Here is a 26,982-nt window from a genome sequence, read left to right as displayed (position 1 = left end):
TGTGTGTGTGTGTGTGTGTGTGTGTGTGTGTGTGTGTGTGTGTGTGTATAGATGCGCACGTGTGTATGTATACCTCTGGAGGGCGGAGAAAAGCTCTGGGTATTGTTTCTTAGGAATTGCCTGCCTCTGCACTTATTTTTATTTCTTGTGATAAGCTCTCTTGTTTCTTGCCTGAAACTCACCAAGAAGGCTGGGCTGGCTAGCTGCCCTCTTGTTTCTGCTATTCCAGTACCGGGATTACAGGCATGCACCATGCTCAGCTGTGTCTTTTTAACATAAACTCTGGGATCCAAGCTCAGCTCCTGACCAACTGACCTCTCTCCCCAGCCTTAATTTTTGTTTCATTGACATACAATTGCATGCATTTGTAAGATACTACATGCTAGGTTAGTAAAAGTTTATAGTGTATATTGATTAATTCGGGCTAACTGTCACACCTTTTGCCCTTCAGATTTACTCATTTCTGTGTTGGGAATATTGGAAATCTTCTCTAGTGACTATTTTTTAGACATAAAATGTCTCATAAAATTATCCCTTGTCAGCCAGTTACTCTTCTGTGCTGCAGAACACTGGAGCTCCCTTTCTTGTCCCCGCAAGCCTGCACCTGTCATCTACCCTCCTTGATTTGTTTTTAGACAATGAGTTTAGGCATTGCAATCCCTAGTTCACCAGGCACGTGACTCTCCAGCAAGTCTATCAGGACCGGGTTTGACGCCCGAGCCCAGGAAGCCTGTGACCTGGCAACTGTGGTCCTGATGCAGAAAGTTTACAGTTATGGTCAAACTGCAACTCTCATCTATGCAAATTATTCTTTGCCTCATTAATACATGGGAGGACTGATAAGGTGTCACACCTTGGTCAGAAGGGCCTCAGTGCATAAAGTGTGTGGAGACAATAAGGACTGATGAAGAAAATTTACAAATCAATGCAGGAAGAGCCAGAATTCACGAGGTATTCCTGTCTAGATTCTGCCAGGCACACTCTTGCGTTTCTATGGACAGTGGTAACTGCATTACTATGCTTTCTGAATTTGTGAAGTGAAAAATTTCAAAGCCATCGAAAAGGAAGACAATGACCTGACTATTTTGTCTGTTTCTAAGTCTTCCATGGTTTTTCCCGCATTACTAAAAGAACATAGACATCCTATGTTTACAATTTACATAAATAGCCACTGTTCTTCTGGCAAATCGGTGAGGTTGCCCAAGACAACAGTATTTTAGAGGAGAAAGCTGGTTGGAACAGTAAAGCCAGTGGTTGTAAACCATAAGAATCCTGTGGAGAATGTTATTAAAGTGGAAATTCCTCGGGACACTATAGACCTCCACCTGAAACCAAATCTTGCCTGGAAATCTGTGAAGTTAAATGTTTGCCTTGAATCTTGTTATGTCCTAGATTTGAGAGCAATTATTGCCATTAGCCAATGGCAGGCTCGAGCCCAGAAGCAGGGCTGGGGGGATAGTTCAGGCTGTAGTATGCTTGCCTCAGAGGTGTGATGACATGAGTTCAATGTCCAAACCCTGTGTAAAAACAAAAGTGGGGCATGAGGCATGCATTTGAAATCCCAGCACTGGGGAGGTAGAGACGGCCGACTCAGTGACCTTTATGCCAGTGAGAGATGCTATTTCAAAACCAAAGGTAGACAGTTCCTGAAGAACAACACCCAGGCTGTCCTCTGACACACATGCACACGTGTGCGCGCACACACACACACACACACACACACACACACGAGTGCACACACAGGCCTCCAGGTTCCTGATTCTGTATTGATGACCTGTGGAGAGACCGGCATTCACCTTTTGGTCCACTCTAACGTCCTTCCCCTTGCCAGCTTTGTACGGCCTCTTAGAATAAGAAGGAAGGAATGCTCGAGACAGATGAGACAGAAGAAGACTCCCCTGGTGTCTCATTTCCATTCTCTAAGTACATTACTGCTTGGCAAATGCATCAACTTAATTAAAACTAAATGTAATTCTAATGCACCAATTTGATTTAAAAATAATCTTCACAGTCGCCAGGACATCAAAATCCAATTAAGGCTATTTGAGGAAAGTCTCTGATGCATATTATTTTGTGATGCTGCACTATGTCAAGAAACCCAGACCTTCCTGAATGTCACTAATGCGTTTAGCAGCCTCCCTCTCACTCAAACGCCTCTCTCAATTAGGTTCTAGAGAGCGTGATCCATGACAGTTCAGGAACATCTCCCAAATTCCTTCTAAATGCCCCTTCAACTGAATGCTCTTGCTAAAATACAGACTTGGGAGAAAATGCAAAACAGCCTTAAGATTCTCAGGTTTAAGATGGAAATCAAACCATAGAGTCCAGGAGTGGCTGATGTGCTGGGACTGTAAACACTTCTGGACCAGATTAATACAGACTGAGAAACAAGTCTGATGGGAAAAAAAAAAATTCAACAGTAAATCTCAGATGAACAGAGTAATTTGGCTAGTTCCCTTTGCTTCTCCCACTGGCTGGCCTTTTCAAGGGCATCGTTTTTGGTTGAGTGGTGGTGTTGATGAAAGCTCAGTGTGGACTTCTCTTTGTCTAATGAGGAGGCTAGGGTATGGAATATTAAAACTGTCCAAAATGACTGCAGAGTGATATGAGCGACTGTCCTGCATTTTGATAAGCCATGAGTAGCACTAGAGGAAGCTTGATATCCTTCAGCTAGCCGTTGAGTCAAACCCTGATTAAGTAGTCAGATCTCTCTGTCCTTGCTAACTTGGGCACAAGCATGCCTGGCTTTGCCCATTTTCTGCAGTGGGCATTGTTCCTTCTCCAGGATGTCTGCTGTTTTTCTCCCTACAGAAAGGCCACTACGAAGAGTCACATAGAGAGTGGACTACTGAGCCCAGGTTTGATACTACTTTGTGGTCAGAAAGAAATAAGAGAGAAGAGATGGGATCTCTATATAGAAAGATAGGAGGCTACCTAAGTTCTGGATCATTCCAAAAACCAGGGTATGAGGCTAATGAAGGAAGTGTCTCATTACCAGTTGTCCCTGACCAAAACTAATGAAGGCAAGTATGTAGCTGTGTGCAGTGCTATGCCTCTGTAATCCATATGCACTGAAGGCTGAGGCAAGAGATAGCAAGTTCAAGGTCAGCCTAGGAAACATAGACCCACATTTTGAGAGAGAGAGAGAGAGAGAAGGCCACACTCATCTTCTTGTCCCTAAATGGAAAATGACAGGCTTGGCAGGGAATTAGCAATTTCATAGTGCCAAAGACTTCCACGTGTTTTTTCACTGAATCCACCTAACAATGTTGCAAAATAACTATTGGTTATGCATAACATGTAAACTTAGAGTGTATCATGTGGCAGCTCAGGATCAGAGCCATAATCATCTGGGATTTTTGCCTGGATCCAATTCCACACTAGTTCTGTCCTCCTGGTACTTGTTTATCATTCATGGAGGAAGCTCACTGTTAACACCCACTCTATAGACTTCAGCTTTTGAGATTACCAACATCCTAAGGGCAGCAATAATGGCTTAACACCACTTATTGTGGAGTTGCCTAAATAGTTTATATAAGTATTAATGCAACCTAGTGTTTAAAAATAAGAACCAGTGCCTCTCTCTCTACTCCTTCAGTGGACTACCACTTTTCATGTGAGATTCTAAAGTCTAAGTAGGCTCTTTACGCCCTTTCCTCTCCTTATCTCACTTGTAGAAAATAATGTGTTTGTCTGAATGGAAAATAGAGGCACCATCAGAAGCTGCTATTACCCTCACCAGAGTTAAGGAAACTGAGGCTTAGAGAAATCTTGCTGTCTCTGTGCTTCTGGTGAATAATCAAGACCTGAATGTCGCAAGCAATCAGAAAACATGAGCTGGATGTCCTAGAATTTCATTTGGCTACTTGGGCAGAAATAGAGGAGTTAAGATCATTTTTCTGACTTCCAAACAGAAGGCAAAGATGGCCCCAATTCTTCTGAAGGGTTATTCTCAGAAACAGTAACTTCATTAGAGGATGAGAGTGTCCCTGTTCCTAAGAACTTTTACTGCACCCAGGGCATGAGGAGCAATTGGCAGTGGGCCTTAGATCAGCCTATCTCTCTCTAGGAGCTCTCATCCATAAAACATCAAGCCATCTTCAGGAACAGTTTCCAGAAGGTTCCACATAGCCAGCTACACTCAGGTGGTACCACCCACAGCTCTACCCACAACATTCTTTTGCCAACGGAGTCATCCTCAGCGAGACACCAAGCATTAGGCTTCTATTCTCCTCAGACTGATGGGCAAGGCTCTCTGGTTAGTGTAGTGCTTTAGTTCTTTGATGGAATGCTGTAGCATGCAGGAAGAGAGCAGAGCTAAGAGGGTTTGAAATGACAATGGACGATTGTGAACAAAGGGCTACAAGAAGGATTTGTATTCAGGAGTCAGGACAACAGCAAACCCCATGTACCCCCAAGACACGGGCTTTCCTGAGGCTCCCTGTAATTTGCTAAGCTCCAGAGCTTAGGGACTGTCCATCATTGTCTGCTACCTGACCCTGGGGTGAGAGATCAGAGTTGTAGCATAGTAAGCTAGAGTAATGGAGCCTCAGGAAGGGCAGTAGCTGGAGTGTGGAAGTTAATCCAGTACTCAATAGAGCAAACTGAGAAAACTCTAGCTGGAGCCTCAAAATGGGGCCAACACACTTTTTAAAAAAATAAAAACCCTATTCCAGAGAGTGGTCTTGCTGTAACTGGAATGCCAACACAGCTTATGCCAGCTGTCGCTGAGAATCTAGAGACAGAGGCTGAATCTTTAAATCATGGTTTACCCAGAGAGCAGGTAACCTGAGAAGAAAGGGGATCAAAATCCTCGACAGGGCCTTCCGGTTCATCTTAGTCAGACACAGGAAGTAGACACCAAGGCTGCCATCTCAAAGCTCAGTCTTGCTCCTCCAACCAGGTGCTCAGCCTTGTCTGTAAGACTGTGGTGTGGGTGGTTTTCTCCTTACCATCTCCTCCCTCCAAGTAGGGGGAGTTTCTGAATGCACCAAGGTGACTGAGGCTCGCTTCCTTATGGGTGGCCATTTTGATTGCATCTGTATTAAAGCTTAACGCAGAAAAGGCAAAGTGCCACCAGTGTATGGGCTGGGCTGCTTACACCGTGAATATGAAGATTCCCTTACTATGAAGTGTGGGGGTGCTCCTACAGTTCGGGTCCCCTCTCTGTCCATCCAGACCCAACCCCTGGCTTCCAGTGAGGGGAAAAGTTGGAGTTCATGCTCTATGGGAAAGGATGTTCTCATTGTGTGGTGTGTTAGGCATGTGAACAGAGAAGATGCCACCAGCTATGGGGTCACATGTAGAAAGCTGTTGTCGTGGCTTTGAGCACAAGAGACACCACCATTAGCTCTTTCTGCCAGCACGATGGGGCAGTTTTGACTGACCTCTGTAGGAATCTACTCCATCCTTCGCCACTACATCCTGTTTATTTCCATCATGCCTTTAAGAGGATGTGTGGTTGTTTATCTTGTTATTAGCTGGTTTCTCCTTTACTTATTTGTAACTCGTCTTCTGCATTATAAAAGTTCTAAGCAAGGATTTCACTCTGCAGTAGGCACCCGGTACCTAGTAAAATGGCTCTTTCAGAATCTACCTTCTGTGGATATTTGTTGAATTAAGGGATTGAAATTTTTTCAGAAAGCAAAGAATAAATGGATCAATGTAACTCTCTTCACTCACCAAGCACTTTTCTGGTCCTGGTGGAGATCTTTTGTTTGAAAAGACAGAATCCTCACGGCACTGTCAGCGGTATGGCCCGCTATTTTGCATAAAATTACAGCTGATAGTTCAGTGTGCGCCTTGTTATAGGAGGTAGTTTTGTTGGCGTGGGGTGGTGCTCTGGGGCTGTCCACGTCTGAGTGCTCTAACGGGTAGGTCTCTAGCTGGTTTCTGACAGCACAGCTTGACTCAAGCATCCTCCTCCGTTATCCTTAGGAGAGGTGCCTCCATGCTCCGGATCCATCCCTGATTACAGCCCCTATCAAACCATCAGCAAAGCCTTTGCAATTGATACCAACGTACGATTTCTTAGGTTACGGGATTAAATAAAATCTGCTGGAGCTTAGCCGATTTTTCTACAATGGCTTTCATCCACGGTGCTTAATTAAATCCCTCACCTGGGAAAAAGCGATTTTCTTCAGCCATCTCTTTCGGTGGCATCAGCAGGCAGCCGTGACTGTTGAAATGGTGAAATGTCAGCTATATTTACTGCTGCAGGGCTTCTGTAACAGAGTGGGCAGAAACTGTGGCTTTTCCCTACATTCTTGAGTTCTTAATGATCCATTCCTTTCATGTGAGATTCTAACTCCTGAAGCATTCTCATGAATTGTAGAAAATTAATAAGCTTTGTGAAAGGAAAACACAATTGTTCCAAAAGAGGCAGAGGTCATAGGCCAACAGGCTTCAGAAGAAGAAGAAAAGGGCTGGGGAGATGGTTCAGTGTCTAAGGTGCTTAAGGTGAAGGGTGGGGACCTGAGTTCAAATCCCCTAGGGCCCCTGAAAAACCTAGGCATGGTAAACTATGTCTGCAACCCCAGTGCTCTTAGGGCAAGATGGGAGCAGGAAGTGGGAATACCAGTAGGGACTCCTGAAGGCCAGCTGGCCTTGAAGATGCAGTGCACCAGGAAACAGTGAACGGCCCTGCATCCATTAAGGTGGAAGGGAGGACTACTATCCATGGCTGGCCTCTGATGTCCATACACTCACCGTGTAAAGAAGAGGAGAAGGAAGACAGGGAAGAGGAAGAAAGAAGGAAGAAGAGGAGGAGTTGGGAAAAGAAGAAATACTCTGGAGAAAAAGACCCCAACCAGCATAGAAATTCCCAACCCAGGGCTTCACCAGAACCCCTTGGAGTCCCGTAAAAGCCCTTCACATGGCCCGAGCCTTCCAAAGGCAGAGAGCCAGGACATGAGTCTTCTCTCTTTTGCTCTGAGCTGCCCTTGAATAAATCTGACACATCCCACCGATCTCCGTCTCCAGAGTTTTCTGTGGAGCAACAGGAGTGTGGCACTTAGAGTTCGGCAGCACTCGAGCCCACGTGGGAATCCCAGGGCAGAATAGACATTAACTTAGACTTGGCACTGACAGCAGAAGAGATTGGATCAGAGCAGCAAAATGGGCACAGGGATCAGCTCTGCTCTGTTCCAGCAGCGCCCAGGGATGTAAAAAATGAGAGGTTTTTGTTTTGTTTTGTTTTGTTTTGTTTTGTTTTGTTGTTTTGTTTTGTTTTTTAAGAGTGCTTCTAGTACCATACAAATACAAAGAAAGGCTGCCAGGAGAGACGAGGAACCTTATGAAATTCCTGTCAGAGAGCTGCAAACCCAGGCAGGATGAAAAGATAGATGACCAAAAGCCAAAAAATGGCAGGCCATCGTGCCACAGCCTAGGCTTCCCAGCTAATGCTAGGTGATTGCGGCAAGTTCAAGACAAGCCTGGACAACAATGTGATATTATGTCCCATGTCCTACAGTAATTTTTTTTAAATTGTACTCAGAAAAAAAAGTCCCTAAGTATAGGAGTCAGTTTAAAAACTGGCCAAAATCCCTGATGCTGGGTCTCCAGTCACATGGACAGCTTTAAGCTCCTCCTCCTCCTCTCTCTCTCTCTCTCTCTCTGTGTGTGTGTGTGTGTGTGTGTGTGTGTGTGTGTGTGTTACTCAGCTTGAAATATCTCAGTACCTCTCACAAATGTGGAGCCTACTACTCTGAAGTCCGGAGTGGCCTTAGGAATTACATTGGCCTACAAAGAGATAAACATGAAAATGTAGCCTTTATTCATCCTTAGCTCTCTCTCTCTCTCTCTCTCTCTCATCTATCTCTATCTATCTTTTATCTTTCTTTCTATTTCATATGCATTGGTATTTTGCTGGCATGTATATGTATCTATGTGAGAGTGTCAGATCTCCTGGAATAGGAGTTATGGACAGTTGTGAGCTGCCATGTAGGTGCAGAGAATTGAACCCCAGGTCCTCTGGAAGAGCAGCCAGTCATGCCTATGTGTCTTTTAATCCAATCAAGGTGATGATGAATTAACCATAACAAATAAAGATGATAACAACGAGTATGACTGGTTTTAAATGTAACTATTAAACAACAACATAAAAGCAAAATATCACCCATAGCGACACATAAATGCGTGGGGAAATCTGGTAGAACATACAGAAGAGGGGAGGAAGACTTGGGTTAAAATACACCTTTATACCTTATTGAAGGCTAAATCTGGGCATTTTTGTAATGTGAATATTTGCTTTCTTTTTTCTTAGGAGGTAAGAGCCAGTGAAACTATGCTCGTTTTATTTCTATTTATTTTAGGACCATTTGAGTGAGTGAAAAACTATCTCACATTAAAGTGTATTTTCCCTTCCTCATTTTACTTCCCCACCCAACTCATCCATCCTTCATTTCTAGGCCGGGAGACATGATTACTCTTCTAGAAGACTCCAATGAAGACTGGTGGAAAGTAGGTATTTTGGTCTTTAAAAAGAAATAAGAATCCTTCAGTGGTGACAGTTACAATAAATGTTACATTTGCCACTGAATGCTTCCTCTTCCATTTCAGGGAAAGATTCAGGACAGGGTTGGTTTCTTTCCAGCCAACTTTGTTCAGAGAGTAGAACAGCACGAGAAGATTTATAGGTGTGTTAGAACCTTCGTTGGCTGCAAGGACCAGGGGCAGATAACACTGAAAGAGAATCAGGTAAGTCAAGTCCACAAGGCCCAGCACACAGACACAAGCTGGGACAAGTGAGGGGACCAAGTATGCCATTTGTAAAAAAAGATGATGGTACGCCATGGGATGGGGGTCGTTAGAACCCAACAAGCAAAACCAAGTGCCAGGAAACTTTGGATTTAGTTAGTTTTCATTGTTATCAAAGAATACCACAACTGAAAGGAATTTAGGAAGAAGAGTATATTTTAGCTCAGAGTTTCAAAATGTCGGAGTCTATAGTGGCTGGGAAGGCACCAACATAGCAAGGATAGGCGATGAAAGCCTGACAACAAGAACAGGAAGCTGTCTCCATTCAAACACAGGAAGTAGGGAGAGAAAAAGGAAGGGGAATAAGCTATAAAACCTCAAAGCCCGTCCCTAATGGCATACTTCCTCTAACAAGGCTCCACCTCCTAAAGGTTCCATAAGCTCCCCAAAGACACTAACGAAAGACCTAGTATTCAAATATATGCACCTGTAGGGACATTTCTCATCCAAGCCACTATACTTACTGGGATCTGTCAGAGGACAGATAAGCACATAAAATTCCACAGTGTTGTAAGAGAGCATCTCATCCCTGAACTTGTGCCTGAGGACCACTAGTCACTGATATTAGCAGCTACTCCCATTTTTACTCCCAGCTTGTGCCCACCAAGGCATCATCACCTAACAGGAAAACTGTGACATGATGCTCTGCTGCATTCCAGGGCTCAGTCAGTTGGCTCCAATCACTGAGCCCTCTCATATCTCCTTTCAAGCCCCAAGCCTCCATGTGTCCCCTAAAGGCCATACACATTCATATAACAGCATAAGACAGAAACAAAACACACATTAAAAATTATCTCAGGCAGAGATTCTGGACATCTCTCTGTACCTAATCTACAAGTTCCTGGCACCTTTTTGCTTGGGGCTTTGAATGAAGTGTTCCTTAAGATATTGTCAATTTTTCTGGGTCATCTAGGTCTATAATGTCCTTAAGATACTTCCTTCTAGACTCCTCATCTCTCCCATAGGATGTAGAGAGAAACTAACAGGACAGTCACAGCTCAGCTCTGTCCTATTTCTCTTCGTGTGTCTTCTTCCAGCATCAACATAATGTCCTTCAGTTCCTCTTAATTCTTCTCTTGTCACAAACCTCATCTTCACTGCCAGGCAAAATGACATGCTTGTACCTCCAAGGTTGTTCTGGATATGTTAGAAGAGGATGTGGAGAAACAGAGTTAGAAAGGTCCTTCTTTCCCAATGAAGCCTCACAGCTGATTGCAATTTTCAGTTTGGGGAGTCGGAAGTCTGCCTCTTTCTGCATTCTTGCTATATAGTCATTCTAGAGTTTCTCAAGATAATTGCTCTCTCTAGTTGGAAACACGGACATGACAAGGCTCAATTTATAAGAAAGTAAAGAATGAAGCATGCACTCATAATTCAATACTTGACTGTTCAACACAGTTGCTCCAAAGGTATCCTGGATGCCGTTTATTTAATTTTATTATTTTCTTTGAGTTGTACAGAGGTTGCGTGAGCACAGATGTCTGCATGCTGCATGCTGGTGCTGTGGCATGATGAGGCATTGTATCCCCGGTGATTTGGACTCATAGACAGTTGTGAGCCAATATGTGGATGCTGGGAATCGAACTTGAGTCCTCTGCAAGAGCAGCCAGTGCTGGTATCCACTAAGCCATTGCTCCAGCCATCCACTCCCATTTGGGGGAATTGCCATCAAAGATAGTTACTAAGTCTCATGCATACAAACACACACACACACACACACACACACACACACACACACATGATCAGTCATTACTTCATAATTATAAATGATTTATCATTCTAAAATACTGTTTTACTCAACTTAATCAATTATTTTCTTTTCCATATGTGGCTCCAAATGACTTTTTCAGATTGACAAACGTTACCTCACTTTGGGCCTGTAGTTCACACCATAAAATCCCAGCATTCAGGAAACACAGGCAAGAAAGGTTCAAGCCCAAGGTCCACATATGTAGTGAGTTCAAAGCCAGGCTGAACTACATAGCAACCAAGAACCTTTCTCAAAATGGCATAGGCTTGGGATGTAGCTCAGTGATAGAATAAAAAACTCTGGTCTTGCTTTCTAGTATTTAAAAGAAAGAAGCCCCACACAAAAATAATGATTCCATTTTCTTTGTGCCTAGTCGATAGAATGCCTAAAAGAAAAGTCTAATGAAAACTTACAATGTGAAAAAGGGGGATTTTAAAACAAAATTAATGTCTATTACTTTTAAAGTCAAGCAAATAAAAACATGCCAGCAAATCAGAGCATTGTTTTCCATGTATCTTAACAACAGTGTCAGATGAAGTCAGTGAAATTGGCTTTCCATAAATGCCAGTATGCTTTAGTTCGCACATTTTGAGTAGTCTGTGTATTAAGAGCCACGAAACTTACCCTGCCCTATGCTTGCTATAATTCCACTTCTGCAATGAACTCATGAAAATAATTTACGCACGGAGGAAAAGCTGGGCAAGGAATGACAGGCCTCCAAGTAACCTCATAATGGTGAGAATTGGGAACAATCATACAATGGCCGTTGGTGAGTCAACAGTAAAACTTTCCTCAGAGGAAGAGTTTGGAGAGTGTGGTAATGATGTTGTAGACAGGATTACAGAAATCAGACCCGGGCCCCAGTCTGTGCTGTGCCCAGCTGAACATGGTCTCAAAGAAAAGTCTAAAAGATGAAAGAACAGAGTTGCAGATGGAGGGGGTCCTCAGCCATCTTCAGCCTCGGGACTACAGTGATGGAGATCAGGTGTGACCTGGGTACAGAAAAGATCTCATTATCGCAGCCCACCTCACCCTGCCCTCGCCACTGGCACCATCCCCATGGCTGCCACTATGGGCTACCCTGAAGCTCAGGGCACCAGGTGGCTCACAGCACAAAAAGGGGCCAGGAAGAAACGCAGCAAAACTGGCCTAGAAGATAAGACTGACTCGTTGCCTACCAAGGGAAGATGACTGGAGGAAGTCTGGAGAGTGGTGAGTCTCTGGATCCATCCTTGAAGAAGCAAGACAGATGGAGGAAAGACAGGCAGTGTCATTATCAGTGGGAGTAAAAATGTAACAGAAATAACTGGCAGAGGGCTGGGGAGATGGCCCAGGGGATAAAGTACTTACTGTGTGCATGTGAGGGCAGGAGTTCACGCCCTTAGCACCCTCCCAGAAGCCAAGGGGAGATGGGACCCCCAGGAAATGTAGCTAGCAGGACCGGCCAAGTCACCGTATTGCAGGGTCTCTCTGATTACAGTGGGGAAGATACTCAACAATGGGCATTTACACTGTTTAAATACTCTCATTTTCTTTTCACGTCACCTGTGAATTGAGTGGATTGATCATGCAGCATTTCTAATTTCCGAAAGAAGGAGCAGAGTCCCACAGACGCTCTGTGCCTTGCTCAACAAGCACATGTAAGCTCCAGGCAAGAATCCGAACATGGGCCTCCGCACCCACGTCCACACCTCGACAGGGCTTATTCCTGCTAGCACAGGCTCCCTGTTGAGCACTTCGCTCTCCTCCAAGCTCTGGACACTTTGTCACCATGCTGTAGCCACATCTCTAATGCCGTGCACGCCCCACACAAGCACATACTCCTCCCACCTTGAGCTGGCTCAGTGCAGACACGGGCTTGGATGAGCGAAGGGGTTAAGAACATTACTTGTCAGGTTCAGCTGTGCTGAGGTGGTGCCCACTCCCCTCAGTGCTTGGGGGGTAAAGGTAGGGGGATGTGGAGTTCTAAGCCAGCCTGGGCAGCATGAGATCAAACAACAGCTTTCATTTAAGGATGTTATTGTGAGAGATGGGAGTGATGGGACTCATCTTGAATCCCAGCATTCAGGAGGCAAAGGCAGGCCAGTCTCTATGGGTTCAAAACCAGCCTGGTCTACACCTATGGGTTCAAGACCAGCCTGGTGTACATAATGAGTTTGAGGTCAGTCAAGGTTACATACATAGTGAAACCCCAACTGCAAAACAAACAAACAAACAAAAACAAAACAGAAAAACAAATGTTATTGTTTTTTTTAATTTTTTCAAATTTGAGCTCCTTTTTAATTTCCTACATAATTAATTTATATGAAAACTTTTAAAACCTCTTAAAGAAATGTAATGTAGTACAAAGGTCAATGGTGCCGAAATCATGTAGAAGTGGATCCGTACCATGCGTTGTTTAGATAGTCACCTCTAAATGCCGCCTAAAAATCAGTATAATAGCATCTCCCTGGTGCAGACCTGAGTTCAGTGTGGCCCCCCGTGTGGATGATGCCTGGGTGTTTAACAAAAGTCATCTCCCGCCATCATAGCCCAGAGCAGGTCTCAAGGGGGACTTCACCTGCAGCGGCGAATGCCAATTTAAGGCACTCCATGGGCAGCAGAAAATAGCCAGTGTGATGTTTACGACTCCAAAAATGTAAAAAGACAAGCAGCCAGTAACAGAGGAATAGGAGAAAATTTATTCTGAAAATAAACGCGATGCTTTTTTATTAAATCACATTTCTGTCTCTGGGGTTAATCCTTCATAATTATTATATTGTTCACCCACAGGGCTCTTGTTTCCAGATGGAATTAAGTTATCCATTATGAACACATAGGCGACTGCCTCGACAGGATGAATTTTCTTCATTTTTTTAAACTTAAAAAGAACCCTATTTAATCAGCTTTAAATTTCTTTAAAACATTTTTATAATATCATATGTGATTCTGTCATAGCTGTAGGAATCTTTTCATGGATTCCTTGTATTCTCGCAAAAAAAAAATTAAACCAGAAATTACTTTTAGATAATAAAATTGAAATTTGTTTATCATAGGGAAATTTAGAAAATAAGATTTTTAAAGATAGAAGAAAATAGCAACCACAGCAATTCAACCATCAAGTTCTTAGCATTAGAACTTTGACATATTTCATGCAAAGCCTTCCTCTGAAAGCGTACTTTAATATCATATTTTATTTATTCTAATTCTACTTAGTTTCATTAAAGTACAATTTTAACAGTTACACACACATCAGAGAGGCAAACTTAGGCACAGTGGCTGAATCTGGTAACTTATGCTTTTTTAATTTATTTTTTTCTTCACAATTTATTCATTATCTATCTGGATTGAAGCCCACTCCCCCAACTGCCCCCCACGTCCCTCTCTCCCTTCCTCTTCCTCTCATCCCCTTCCCCGAATCTACTGAAAGGGATAGTTCCCCACTATTGCCATCTGCCCATAGCTTAAGTCTCATCAGGACTGCTTGGATCCTCTCCCTCTGTGACCTGGCAAGGCTACATCATCAGGGATGAGTGATTAGAGAGCAGTCAACTGGATTCATGATAGAGGCAGCCTCTGATCCCCTCCCTCGGAGATCCACATGGAGACTGAGCTGCCAATCAGCCACATCTGAGCAGGAGGTCCAGGTCCTCTCCATGCATGGTCCTCCATTGTTGCATTAGTCTCTGAAGGACCCCCTGGCCTCAGAACTTTCAGTTTTGTTGGTCTCCTTGTCCCCTCCATGTACCCCCCCCCATGTCCCTCTAATCCCACCCCTCTCTTCCTCCATAAGACTCCCTGGGCTTTGTCCAAAGTTTGGCCCTGAGTCTCAGCATCTGCTTTGATCCCTGATGGGTGATCCTTTCAGAGGACCAACTATAGCAGACTCCCATCCTGTTTCATCTCTTCCACCACTTCTGGTGTCTATCCTGTTTGCCATTCTGAATGAGATTTAAGAGTCCTCCCTAGGGTCCTCCTTAGTGTTTAGCTTCCTTAGGTCTGTAGATGGCTGTCCTACATTATACGCCTAATGTCCACTTACAAGTGAGTGTATACCATGCCTGTCTTTCTGTTTCTGGGTTACCTCATGTAGGATGATCTCTTCTAGCTCCATCCATTCGCCTGCAGATTTCATGATTTCCTTGTCTTTAATAGCTGAGTAGTTTTCCATTGTTATATGGTAAGATTTAGGATTTTTCTTTTATTTTTAATTATGTGTATACTTGTGTTTTATTTGCATGAATGTAGCACTCACGGATGCCCAAAGAGAGCATCAGATTCCTTGGACCTGGAGTTTCGGGCACTTGTGAGCTGGATGATATAGGGCCTGAGACCCACATTTAGATCCTCTGTGAGAGCATTATTAGCTATTAACCACCATGTTATCTCTTAGTCCCCATTCTGTTTTTTTGTTTGTTTGTTTGTTTTTACTAACTTTTTTTGGAATGTGTCTATACCAGGGCGGAGAATGACTGCTTAATATGCTCAAGACCATAGGTTCTGTCCTAGCGTCATCTCTCTCTCTCTCTCTCTCTCTCACACACACACACACACATTTATATACATGTATGTGTATAGATTTCTGTACTGTTTCTAACCCTGTAACGATTGGGTTAAGCCACTGCAACAGAAAGCCTAAAACGCTTACTTACCCTTTACAGAACAAGTATGCTAGCCCTGGTCTAGATCTATTTTTTAATGTGTTTAAAAATCCTCTGTCCCCGGATACTCCAGACCTTTTTTTTTTTTTTAAACTGTTATTGATAACTACAATGAACAGCATCAAACTTAAAATTTTTCTCTCTTATTCTGATTACTTTCTCAGGTCACACTTTAGAACTTATAGATATGAGAGACTTTTTGTATTTATTTATTTATTTTGGTGTGGATGTTTGTGTGTGTACCTGTGTGTGTTCATGTGTATTTGTACACATATGCACGCCACAGTGTGGATGTGGATGTCAGAAAACAATTTGGGAAAGTTGGTTCTCCCCTTCTGCCATGTGTGTCTCCAGGATCAAACTCGGGTTGTCAGGAATGACAGCAAGGGCTGTGACCAGCCTCACATAAAAGACATTTGCAATTCTTATATGCCAAACTGCCTCCAAAAGGCTTGTCCCAATCTATACCCAAACCTGTTGCTTACAGGAATATTCAGATCACCATATTCCTGCTAGAATAAAACATGACTAGTTTTTGATGTCTATCAAGTTAGAGAGGTAAATAATATTTTATGTTATTCTGCATTGACTGAATAGAAAAGAGGTTGTAATTTATCACAGACCTATAGGGCCATTATATAATTTGCATTTTCTTTTATTTCTTTCTTCTCTCTCTCTCTCTCTCTCTGAGACCAGGTTTCTCTGTGTAGCCTTGGCTGTCCTAGACTCACTTTGTAGACCAGACTGGCGTCAAACTCACAGTGATCCTCCTGCCTCTGCCTCCCTGAGTGCTGGGATCACAGGCATGTGCCACTGTGCCTGGCTTGAATATTTTCTTGCACTATCAAAAGATACGCATGGTCTATGACATATGACCAAAATTTTCCCCAATTTACCTTAATATGCCTCCAGCCCGAAACTTAAGGATCTCTTTGCTGTGCATCTCTATCTGAACATATCTCCCTTACAGCTTTATGCATCCTCCACTTCTTTGTTTGTTTGTTTTTTATTTTTTTGCTTGCTTTTTTGAGACATGGCTTCACTGTGTAACCTTGGTTGTCCTGGACTTGCTTTGTAGACTAGGCTGGCCTCGAACTCACAGATCCACCTGCCTCTGCCTCTAGAGTGCTGGGATCAAAAGTGTGTGCCACCACACTGGGCCCATCTTCTACTTCTTTATCTCTTTTCTCTTCCTAAGTTTCAAATCGGTTTTCCATTGCTTCTTATGCAAATGGGATGACAGACCTTGACTGTCAAACTGAAGGATTTAGAGTCACCTGTGACACACCCTGGGAGTGTCTGCAAAGATGTCTCCTAAAAAGTTTAACGATAGAGGGAAGACACACACTGACTGTGGGCATCACCATCCCACGGACTCGGGTCCTTGACTGAATAAAGAGAAAGAAGGAAGTAGAGAGCCAGCATGCATCTATCTCTGCTTGCTGACTGAGGACACAACCACCTGATGCTCCCACCGCCATGTTTTCCCTGTAATGATGGATTCTACACAGCTGCGGACCAAACCAAACCCTCCCTTCCTTTCTCAATTTGCTTTGGTCAGGAGTCTTGTCACAGCAGTGAGAAAAGTGGCGAATCAGTGGCTTCCACAATCAACCTCCTTGTCTCTACATTGTATTCCTTTGCATCTCATGATATCATCTTCCACCTCAAGAAATTCCATCCTATGACACCAAGAATGAATCTTCAACTACACCAAAGAACATTATGCTCTAATATATATATACAGACTTCCTGTACATTTTCAAGCCTTTCATTTTATTGTATAGACAGCAGCATCCCAAAGCTGTCTCTGCCCTAATGCTACAACCCTTGAGTGTGTTATTTTATATGTCAAAAAAAAAAAAAAAAGAGAACCACATAGATATGGTTAAAGCTCTTGTCAGGGGAACACTGTCCTGCATTATTTCAGTGGGCTAAGTGTGAGTGCAGAAGTTCTCAGAAGAGGAAATCAGAGGCAGAAAAAAAAGGGTAGAAGCAGAGGTCAAAGAGAGAGCTGAAGATGCTATGGTGCTGGCCTAGATGAAAGGAGATAAGGCTATGAGCTGAGGAAAGCAGGTGCGAAAGACAGCAAAATACATCTGAGGAGATGCCTTCCTAAAAAAAGACAGCTGGATTTCAAGACTTCTGACACTGAGTGCCACAGGAAGATAAAGTGTGTTGTCCAGAGCCATGAAGTCTGTAGCTCCTGGTTATAGTCCCAGATGTTATGAAGAATGTTCTTGGCAGATGTGATGAAGGCTGTCAACCCTGCTATGGTGCTCTCCATCAGGTGGACATCAAATTTAATCATGTGAGCCCCAGAAGCACAGAAATTTATCCAACTAAGGCAGGGAGATGCAGATATAAAAGGCTGGAGGAGGGATGAAACAGGACAAGTCCAAGTGAGACAAGCCCTGAGAATGACTCAAACCACTGGTTTGGTTTGTTTTTTTGTGGGGTCAGTGAGGAATTGTGTTTGTTTGTTTTGGGATTTAAAGATGGAGGACAGAGCCCCTGTAACAGGCAGCAATGGCAAGCTGACAGGAGCCTCTAGTAGACAGACAGTAAGGAAGTAGGAGCATCAGCCCCAGTTCCACCAGGAGCAATAATTTCAATATGTAATGCTCCTTGAATTGAATTCACTCCTGAAGAAATAGAAACGAAAGAAGAGTCTTTTGATTTTCTTAACCTTGACTTTAGGACTCTTTAAACACACACACACAAAAATAAAATCTGTCAAGTCCCCATACCATCAGTCCTAAGAGCCACAATACAATAGGTTATTGTCACTTAGGACCACTAAGTCCGCTGTAGTTTATTTTGACAGAAATAGCAAACAAATGCCACAGCACAAGTTAGGAAACTAATGTGGCTCAAACCCAAAGGATTTCTTCTAGGTGCACAACAAATTTCTGCTGTAGGGTGGTTTGAGGGTTGGTTTGGCCCCATGGGCAGAGACCTAAACCCTCACTTTTCTCTTCCTCTAGGGTCTTCAGAATGTTGTTGGTTGCCTCCTACTACAGGTCACAGGTGCTCACAGCCACTTAGCAAATACCCTTCAGACAAAGAAAGCAAAGTTCTTCTCGGTGCACCTCTTTGTAGAACAAAAGAAACTTTTTCCAAAATCCCTTAGCAGCTACTCCACCTATCTTGTTTCCTGGACTTGTGCCCTATAAGGGGAAGCCATGATTCATACAGAGTCCACCCTGAAACCCAGCAGAAATGCATGGACACATGGCCTAAAAATGATGATGGTGAGGGCTGGAGAGGTGGTTCAGTGTGGAAAAGCATGTTCTGCTCTTGCAGAGGACTCAAGGTCAGTTCCAGCACCACATCAGGTAGCTTACAACTTCCTGTAACTCCAGATCCAGGGACCTGATGCTTCTGGCATCTATGGGCACCTGCACTCGAGTGCACAAGACACACACATACATACAGTTAAAACAAGATAATATGGGATTGGAGACATGCATCCATGATTAAGAGCATTTATTGCTCTTCCAGAAGACCTGGATTCGATACCCAACACCCACATGGCCAATCCTGATGGTCTTAAACTCCAGTTCCAGGTGATCTGATTCCCTCTTCTGACCCCTGTGTGCCCCAGGAACACAAGTGGTGAGCATACAGACAGACAGACAAAACATACACAGAGTAAAAATAAATAATAGTAATAAATAAAATAATAAGTCTTTTTTAAAGATGAAGGTGGCGATGATGACAATGACTACTATGACAAAGGACTAAAGGATCAAGAGTTGAGTTTAACTCCAAAGCAAGAACCTCCAACCCAGCAAAGAGTCTGTGCTCTGGAAAAGAGACTTGGGAAGAAAATCAAGTCCTAAAATTAGAAGACCATAAACAGCCTCACCACAAGTCATATCTGGGCTGGATGACTGGAGGCATGCATTGTGAAGTAGGGCATCACTCCTCAGAATGTGTTGCACCGTCTCCACCACAGAGGCTGGCACTCTGTACCCAAGCCAGTTCTGCCCAACAGTAACTATGCTGGCCCCGTCAGGAAGAAAATGTACCCAGCCCTTCAGAAGTCTTCTGGCTAGAAAGACAAAGAGGGTAGGGAGAGAGCGGAAGGTAAGGGAAGAACAGGGGAAGTAGGAAGAGCTGGGAGAGAACTAGGAAAGGACCATTTTCAGTAAATCTGACCATTTCTGCTGTCATCTAAAAGCCTTTAGCTTACGCGAGCTGTCGCATTTGCCCTTTACCCATGATGCACAGCACCGAGCCTTACTCTTCTGATTCACCTACATCCTATGTGACAGGCAGTTCTAATTTGAGTAAACTAGTCCCATTCTACTGTCAGTGCTTATTTAGTGGTTGGCTCTGACCCTGTTCTAGTCACTGAGATAAGCTAGAACCTGGGCTGAGGGACCTAGCAGGACTCGGTATGGCCTGTACTTCGTTCTGTTCCAGGCTTTGACAGCGCTCTCCACCTTCCCCTTCCACCCTTCCCCATCCACCTCCACCCTGACTCCACTTGTTTGTTTGTTTGTTTGTTGTTTGAGACAGGGTCTCTCTGCATAGCCCTGGAACTCACTCCGTAGACCAGGCTGGTCTTGAGCTCACAGATCTGCTTGCCCTTGTCTCCTCAGTGATGGGATTATAGGTATATGCTACCATACCTGGCCTCTTGTACTCAACTTAGTCAATTGCCTTTTAATTCATGTTTATTCTTCTCTGCTCGAATGCCACTTCTTCAAGGACTTGCTCAGCCCCAAGCTAGGTCAGGTTTCGTTTTGTTTTGTTTGGGGGGGGGGGGTGTCCCTACTAACCTACTAGTACCCTTCTCTGAATTTGATGATTCACCCAAATATACTAGCATTTTATAATGTCATTTTAGCAAGCGCTGTTTCTAAGTCAGACAGCAAAGTCGTGTGGTCTTCCTGCTAATTCTGCTTAGCACTGCTGGCTGAAGGTCTGTGCTCACTGAAGGTCTGGATTCACAGCCACGCCCAGATACACAGCTGTCCTCAGGCTGTCCCTAGCATTTACACTAAATGAGTTATGTTTCTTCCCATTTGTTGTTTGTTTTTGTTTTTAGTTTTTTGGACAAGATTCCACATAGCCCAAGCTGGTCTCTAACATACTCCGTAGCCAAGGCCAGCCGAGAACCCTTTGTCCTGCCTGTGGCTCCTAAGTCCTAGGATATTGTGCATGTGCCGATGTTTCTGGAATGGACAAAAGTCTCCGCCTTTGAAAATAAGGTGGCCCTCCTCCTTTGGGGTGCAGCCGACCTATGTAGGCTCCAATAAGAACCAACATGACCTCTGGCTACCTCCGTCTCACCGATGGCAGGGATGTTACCGCTGGCACATCCTCTACTGTCTGTCATTAACTCCTCCAGGGTGTACTTTAAGCCTCCTTGTGGTCAGGTTTCTGAAACACAACTCGTGTACCAGCCCAGTGTATGTTCCAGACTGCAGGGATCACACATTCGGCTCCAGGTTCTGCTGAAACCTCACCAGGTTCCATTCCCTGGCCGGTGGGCTCCTTCTTCAGTGAACCCCCTTAGAAACAATCGCAGGGCTTCCTCAGGAATGCATCCTGTGTCCCGAGTCAGTCTAGACCCCTCATCTCAAAGTGGGGCTATCCACATCCAGAGCTCCTGTGGCTTCCTTCCAGCTGAGTCACCCTCTTGCCTTATTTCTTCCCTCTCCAAACCACTACTATGTCTTTCAGACTCCTAGAAGCACTCCCGTGAATCTCTTGGGTCCCAGCTCAGGCTATTTCGAGGGAATACATACTAACTCTCAACTGTGTCAGTGGCTCATGAAGGGGCAAACAAAAAGAACCAATCTCCCCAAGAACCTTTTCTCCCGCCAGGCTCATCCCCTCCTCTGCCCTCCCCTGGCCTGTGAACACGTGGCAAGGGCACCAGGATGGATTTTCACTTCCTCCTTTGAAGTCTCATAACGGTGCCAGCTCCGGAACATGAGAGATGCTCATGTTTATTTGCCTGGAGCTAGGAATGAAATTGTCCCTTGGGTTTCTGGTGTTATGGGATGCAAATGTAAAACCCCCAGCGCTGGACAGGAACTCGTGAATGACAGCTATCATTTTGGGTCCTCGGCATAGTGTACTAAAAACCTGCATACCCCCGTGCCCACTCTGTGATCTGTTTTTGTCATTCTCTCCTTACTGGTGACTCTTCAGGGAGTCACAGTATTTAGTGCCATTCTGTTAATCCACACTCCTAAAGCAGGAGCCCAGAAAATATTCTGCATCTGGGCCCGTTCCAAAACCCAGGTTTGCATGTAATGTTTTATTGAGTGTTTTCTCACCTCGCTGCCCCCAACTCCTTCTCTCAGAGCCATGTCTCCGCTCCCAGCTGGGTGCTCCTGCACCCTCAGTCAGCAGCGACTTAACGATGCAGCTCCCTGCTTGTTCCTGCCAAACTGAATCTTTAACTCTCTCTTCCCTGGCACTCAGATCTGTGTGACTTCTGAGGAAGAACAGGATGGCTTCATCAGAGTCCTGAGCGGGAAGAAGAGAGGCCTCGTCCCACTGGATGTGCTGGTAGATGTGTGACGGCGACGGCGGCGGCAGTCCCTCAGGGTGCAGGAGGCCGGCCCTGCTGATCTCACTGTGTCCACCCAAAGGAGCAGCTGCATTGACAAGTGCCCAGGAAACAGGGAGATTTGAAGACCTGAGACTGGGGTGGCAGTCTGGAAGCAGCACTGTGCAGCACATCCAGGCTCCCCGAGAGCAGCATCCCAGGCTGACGGCAGCTGGGGGTGGGGAGTGGGCTGTAGCCAAGGCTGCCCCGGAACTCAGCTCCCTTCCTGCCCACCTGTGCAGGTCATGGTGTGGTCCTAGTGAGAAGTTTAGATCCGAGCAGCCAAGTGTTACTCTGGTTCCAGATTACTGTCCCCAGTGCTGGCCAATCAACCTCATCATGACTCCATGAGAATCAAGAAGGAGAATCAAGAAGGCCATCCTCCCAGCTCCCAGCACCCCGCAGCTCACTCCAGCTCCTGCTCAGTTTGTGACTCTGCTGGCAGGATTGTTCTTTCTTTCTCTTCAGTCCCTGGAGCACATCCTAGACAGGGCTGAATTGACATGGTACCAAGTGCAAAGAACTGACTTATGTAGGGTTTGCTAACCAGGGCATCCTTGCTACATGGTGACCCACGGAGGTGACAGAGCAAGGGCAGAGGCACAGAATCAAGCAGCAGCAAGGAGAAATGGGAGTGAGGACAGGGCAAGGGTCCCTTGTGTGTTGGGATTGGACAGCCCTTTCAGTTGGGGTGGGGCTGGGAACGGGGAGTAGGGAAATCTCCATTGTCATTTCACCCCCTCTCTATCAGGAGCATCACACCTTCCCTCCAGCAGCCTGTAGGACTGCGTTGTGGAGGATGAGTCCACCGTGCAGGGAACCGGGGACAAGGGAGAAAACCATCTTAGGATAAATGTAGCCAACTTAGAATCCAGTCTTCTCTGGGGCAGCATTTCCAGCTCCGGCAGGTGTGAAGTGGGAACGAACCTGAACTGGCAATGCTTCATCTCTGCACAAACAGAGGAAGCTGGGGCTTAGCTCATGTCACCTAGGGATACTGCTCTCTACCTGTACTGATGTTTACAAGAACATACCACACTGCGATGCCTTCCTCCTAAGCCCCGTCCCAGCATTCAGACCTGCTTCCTAGCAGTCACTGACATGTTTCAATGTGACTCACAGTGACTTTGGAATTAATGTTGCTTTGATTTGTTTTGCCACTGAGCAATAAAACCATTAGAACCATCGTGGTTGGGCTCCCACTTTGCTTTGTTTGACCACTTGTTCTGTTTGTCCAAGAAAGGACCTCCAGCCTAGGATAGCCTTGGACTCACTGCATAGCTGAAGATGACCTTGATCCCCCTGCCCCCACTTCCACAGTGTCAGGATTATAGGAATGCACCTCCCCCCAAGCCCGGTGCATGCAGTGTGGGAACTGAATCCAGGGTTTCATGCATGCTAGGCAGTCATCCTACCAACTGAACTACATCCCCAGACCCCCAAAAGTCAGCGTTTTGCTTGGTTTTGTCCCATTCTCAAGACTTACATGGCCACATCCAGGGCATGTCAGCCTCATTCCCTAGGCCAAAGAATCATTTGTGTGTTTGATGTTTTGTTACTGCTCAGAATGAAGTCAGGAGCTGAGCTACGGCATCAGCCGGGCCCACAGCAGTCTGGATGCCTTACTCCCACCCAGTAGCCAGCATCCAGTTTCATCCTCATCCAACAAACACTTGGAAAACCAGTTTCACAGATTGGTGGATCACATGACTGCCTCTGGTAAAACCAAACACCCAGTGCAGACACTTTCAGCCTCCAATTAATTTCCCATTTAATCAAGACAACCCGCTGACTGGAAGGGATGGAAAACATGTGTGTCCTGTTGCCTTCTCAGCGATCTCATGTCCACTGCAGGCTTCTGCTACAGGAGTACCTAATTTGTCTTCTCACCTCAGTTTGCCTCTTCAGGTGAAGTAGGAAAATGATATGGTAGCCAACCTCCCAGGTTGTCTCCCTGTTGGTCTTTGCTCCTGATATTCTCGTCTTTTTGTAGCCTTCCCCCACACTGAATCAGAGTCAGTCTTAAGTGGGAGCTGAAATATAATAGCAGAGACAGTGACTGACACATGAGTTTGGCTCACAAAACTCACAGCTTCTGCCTTGACCCATCAGAGAATGCACTGTTGGAATCTTGGGACACCAAGCAAGGAGGACATGTGCCTGAGGGCAGCTATGTGGATCAAGCCTCAGTCCAATGACCATCCACTTAACCACCATCAGTGGTTGTCACGGCAATGAGGAGTTGTCCCTGCTGACCGCTGCTTGGATTACAAATTTATGACCAACCTAAGTATTTTAGGTATTTTTAAATGTAAGTTTTAAATTTATTTGTTATTCGGAAACATTTAAGTGGGATTGGAGAGTTGTGCCATTGCAACCCAAGAAGACAAGTATTAATTTTGTACACTGAGACACAGAAGCTTTGCTGACATCACGTATTGGCAAGCAGCTAAGCCTCTGTGCCAAATGTGTGGTGTTCTCCAAAGATCTAGAGTCATGCAAACTCTAAAGAAGAGAAAAAGCAAGATGTTCTACATATGCTCTGCAAAGATTGTCATGGATGTCTCTCACACGCACGTACATACAGAGAGGCGGTAAGAGAAGGTGGGGGTGGGGGGGACTTTAGAATCCAGGGTCTTTCATGTCCTCTTCTGTTCAGTGGCAGAAATGACAAAAACAAGAAAGGCACTGGCCTACCAATGTCTTGATGATTTCCAAGACTTGAGAAGTAGCAGGACTGGAGACAAGTGAGAACCTTCAGAGTCAAATACTGGTGTAGAGATAGGAAAGGAGAAGAAGGAGAAGAAGGTATTGGTATGAAGGACATAAGATGAGCCTGGGGACCCTCTCCACAGTGTGGGGACACACTGTGCAACCTCACTATCTGTGCTGCCTCCGGCAAAGGAAGGCACAGCATTATCTCTGCCCTTCACTTCACAGTTCTGTGTTGAAAATTTTTTGGTGAAGAACTGATGATTGAACATTCTTTAGGGCTCCAGAAGTGGAGAACAGGATTCCTCTTTCCCCATCACCATCACTGCCAGATATTGGTCCCATGTTTAATGTAGACAATGGGGCTGTGAAGAGAGACAAGTACAGATGTCTGGTCTGCATGATGACTGGCAGAATTGATTTGTATGTCATATTCCATTCCAGCTATGTTGTAAACAAACACAGAGAGAGAGAGAGAGAGAGAGAGAGAGTCCCATACTCTGATAATGAAGAAGAACCTAACAGCTGGATTGCATTTAAAACAATAGACTGGGAAAAACATGGTAGGACCTTAAGAAAGCTAGTCTTTACTATTAACGGGGAAGACTTAAAATCAGTGGGAAAACCAGACACATAGCCAAAAAAAAAAAAAAAAATCTTGAGGTTCAAAAGCCAGTCTGGTGTTGTCCCCCAAGAAGAAGAGAGCTAGAGAGTAAATAGACTCACTGAGCCCGGGTCCCAGCCCAGGAAAGGCAGCTGCACTGTCTGTGTGTTCTAGGTCAAGCTTGCACTTAGTTAGCATTGCCTTTATACTCAGGACTTCTCGGGGGTGGAGGGAGGCTTTAATTTGTTTGTTGACACTCATATGAATATCCAAAAGGAGGATTTAGAACCAGGGAACACCGCCAGCCTCCTCTAGAGTACAGTTTAGAAAAGTGTACAGTGAGAGTTCTCAAATGATACAGAATCACCTAGCCACTTCGCGGTCCCCTAACAACCAACTCTTCCTACAGGGCACTGAAGTAGGCATCACTAGAAAGGATGAAAACAGACAATTGTCTGCTCTGGACTGAGTCTTCTGGGGGCAGGAAGGTGTGAAGATCTCTGCATTCCAGGGTAGAAAGCTCTCATAGCTTGAACGAATGTCAAGCATTTAGGAGTAGGCTGGCACCAAGGCAAGAATAAGAGAATGCTCCGCCATGCTCAAAATGGAATCACAGGAAGCTAAGTGAGCAGGTGGACTCCAAGACTCAACACACACAAACTCCCTAAAAATAACTCAGACATAAAACCCAAACTAATAAATGACATCCCGTCCCAGTCTCCATCTTAGCCCCATCCTAGTGTGTGTTCTGTGCACCTGTGGTTTAGATCCTAAGAATGGAGCTTCCACTTTACTTCCTACAAGGGGTTTTAAACAGCCTTCAGTCTTCCTGCAGGTAATGAAAACTTAACTGTATCTTAAACTAAGACCATAGCCATTTATTTTAATAGATCTCTTTAAAATGAAGAAGTAGTATATACATACATATATACATATATATATATATATATATATATATATATATATATATATACACATACACACACACACACACACACATATATATATATATATTTCAATACAGTGTTAATAAATTTAAGTAGCTAGTATCTCCCATGTCTTTTTGGAAATCGGGACATCCTGAATCCTGAAAATGCATCCTGGGAAAGCATGAGAGTTATTTCCAAGAATACAGGTGGGACACCTTTAGAGTGCCTCCAGAGGTGCCTCCAATGGTGACACATCCCCAAATGAGAGTGGCAGACTCAGAAGGATCAACAATGGTTCTTGAGGAGTCTGGACTGCACAGGTGAGCTCCAGGCCAGCCAGGGCTCCAGTGAGATCCTGTCCAGAGAGGTAGTGGGGCAGGAGAAAAGGAGGAGGGAAGAGAAGGAGGAGGAGCAGGAGGAGGAGGATTAAAGTAAGGAGAGAGGGAGGGAAAAAGGAATAGGGAATTCTATGGGCATCAATCACTTGGGTTCTAGAGCAACCTCACTGACTTCATGCTTTTCCTGTAATGCACCACACATTTTTATCTTCTCCTCTACCAACTTAGGGAAATTAACATTTTTCAATCCCTTTTATTTTTATCAAAGTAAAATTGTCATCCAAGGTTCTTGATCATTTCCTGATATCAGCTTTGAACACTTTAAATAGCTGCTTCCTTCGCACTCATCTCTAAACACTGTGATTTCAGTTTTGACTTATCTCTTTGATTTAAAAAAATGTGTGTGTGGATAAACTATCGTACATAGTTGCTGGAAAACAGGTTCTGGGTGGCCTCTGCTTTGATTATTAATTTTTTGTGTTCTTATATCTGAGCAATGTTTATAAATGTTCAGTTCTTATTTATATGTGGTGCTCAAAGGAGGAAAGGTTATGCACAGTATAATAAAGGTTAAAATGTCATCAAATAGGCTGGAAAGATAGCACAGCTCTTAAAAGTAGTGGCTGCTGTTGCAGAGAACCAGGGTTTGATTTCCAGCTGTCCATCAGCCACATCTTT

General features: G+C 44.6%; 1 protein-coding gene across 1 annotated transcript in view; it reads left to right on the top strand.

The window, feature by feature from the left end:
- Positions 1-22,898, top strand: part of Stac (SH3 and cysteine rich domain) — a 117,510-nt gene extending 94,612 nt beyond the window's left edge. The window contains exons 9-11 of the mRNA XM_055601713.1: positions 8,409-8,460; positions 8,560-8,697; positions 21,595-22,898. Of these exons, the coding sequence (XP_055457688.1) occupies positions 8,409-8,460; positions 8,560-8,697; positions 21,595-21,693 (289 nt within the window). The 3' untranslated portion in view covers positions 21,694-22,898. The remainder of the gene's footprint in view (positions 1-8,408; positions 8,461-8,559; positions 8,698-21,594) is intronic.
- The last annotated feature ends 4,084 nt before the right edge of the window (positions 22,899-26,982 follow it).

This window comes from Psammomys obesus, unplaced genomic scaffold (genome assembly GCF_907164565.1).
Source record: "Psammomys obesus unplaced genomic scaffold, mPsaObe1.curated_primary_1811, whole genome shotgun sequence".
Taxonomy (NCBI): Eukaryota; Metazoa; Chordata; class Mammalia; order Rodentia; family Muridae; genus Psammomys; species Psammomys obesus.
This window is presented reverse-complemented; position numbering and strand designations above follow the sequence as displayed.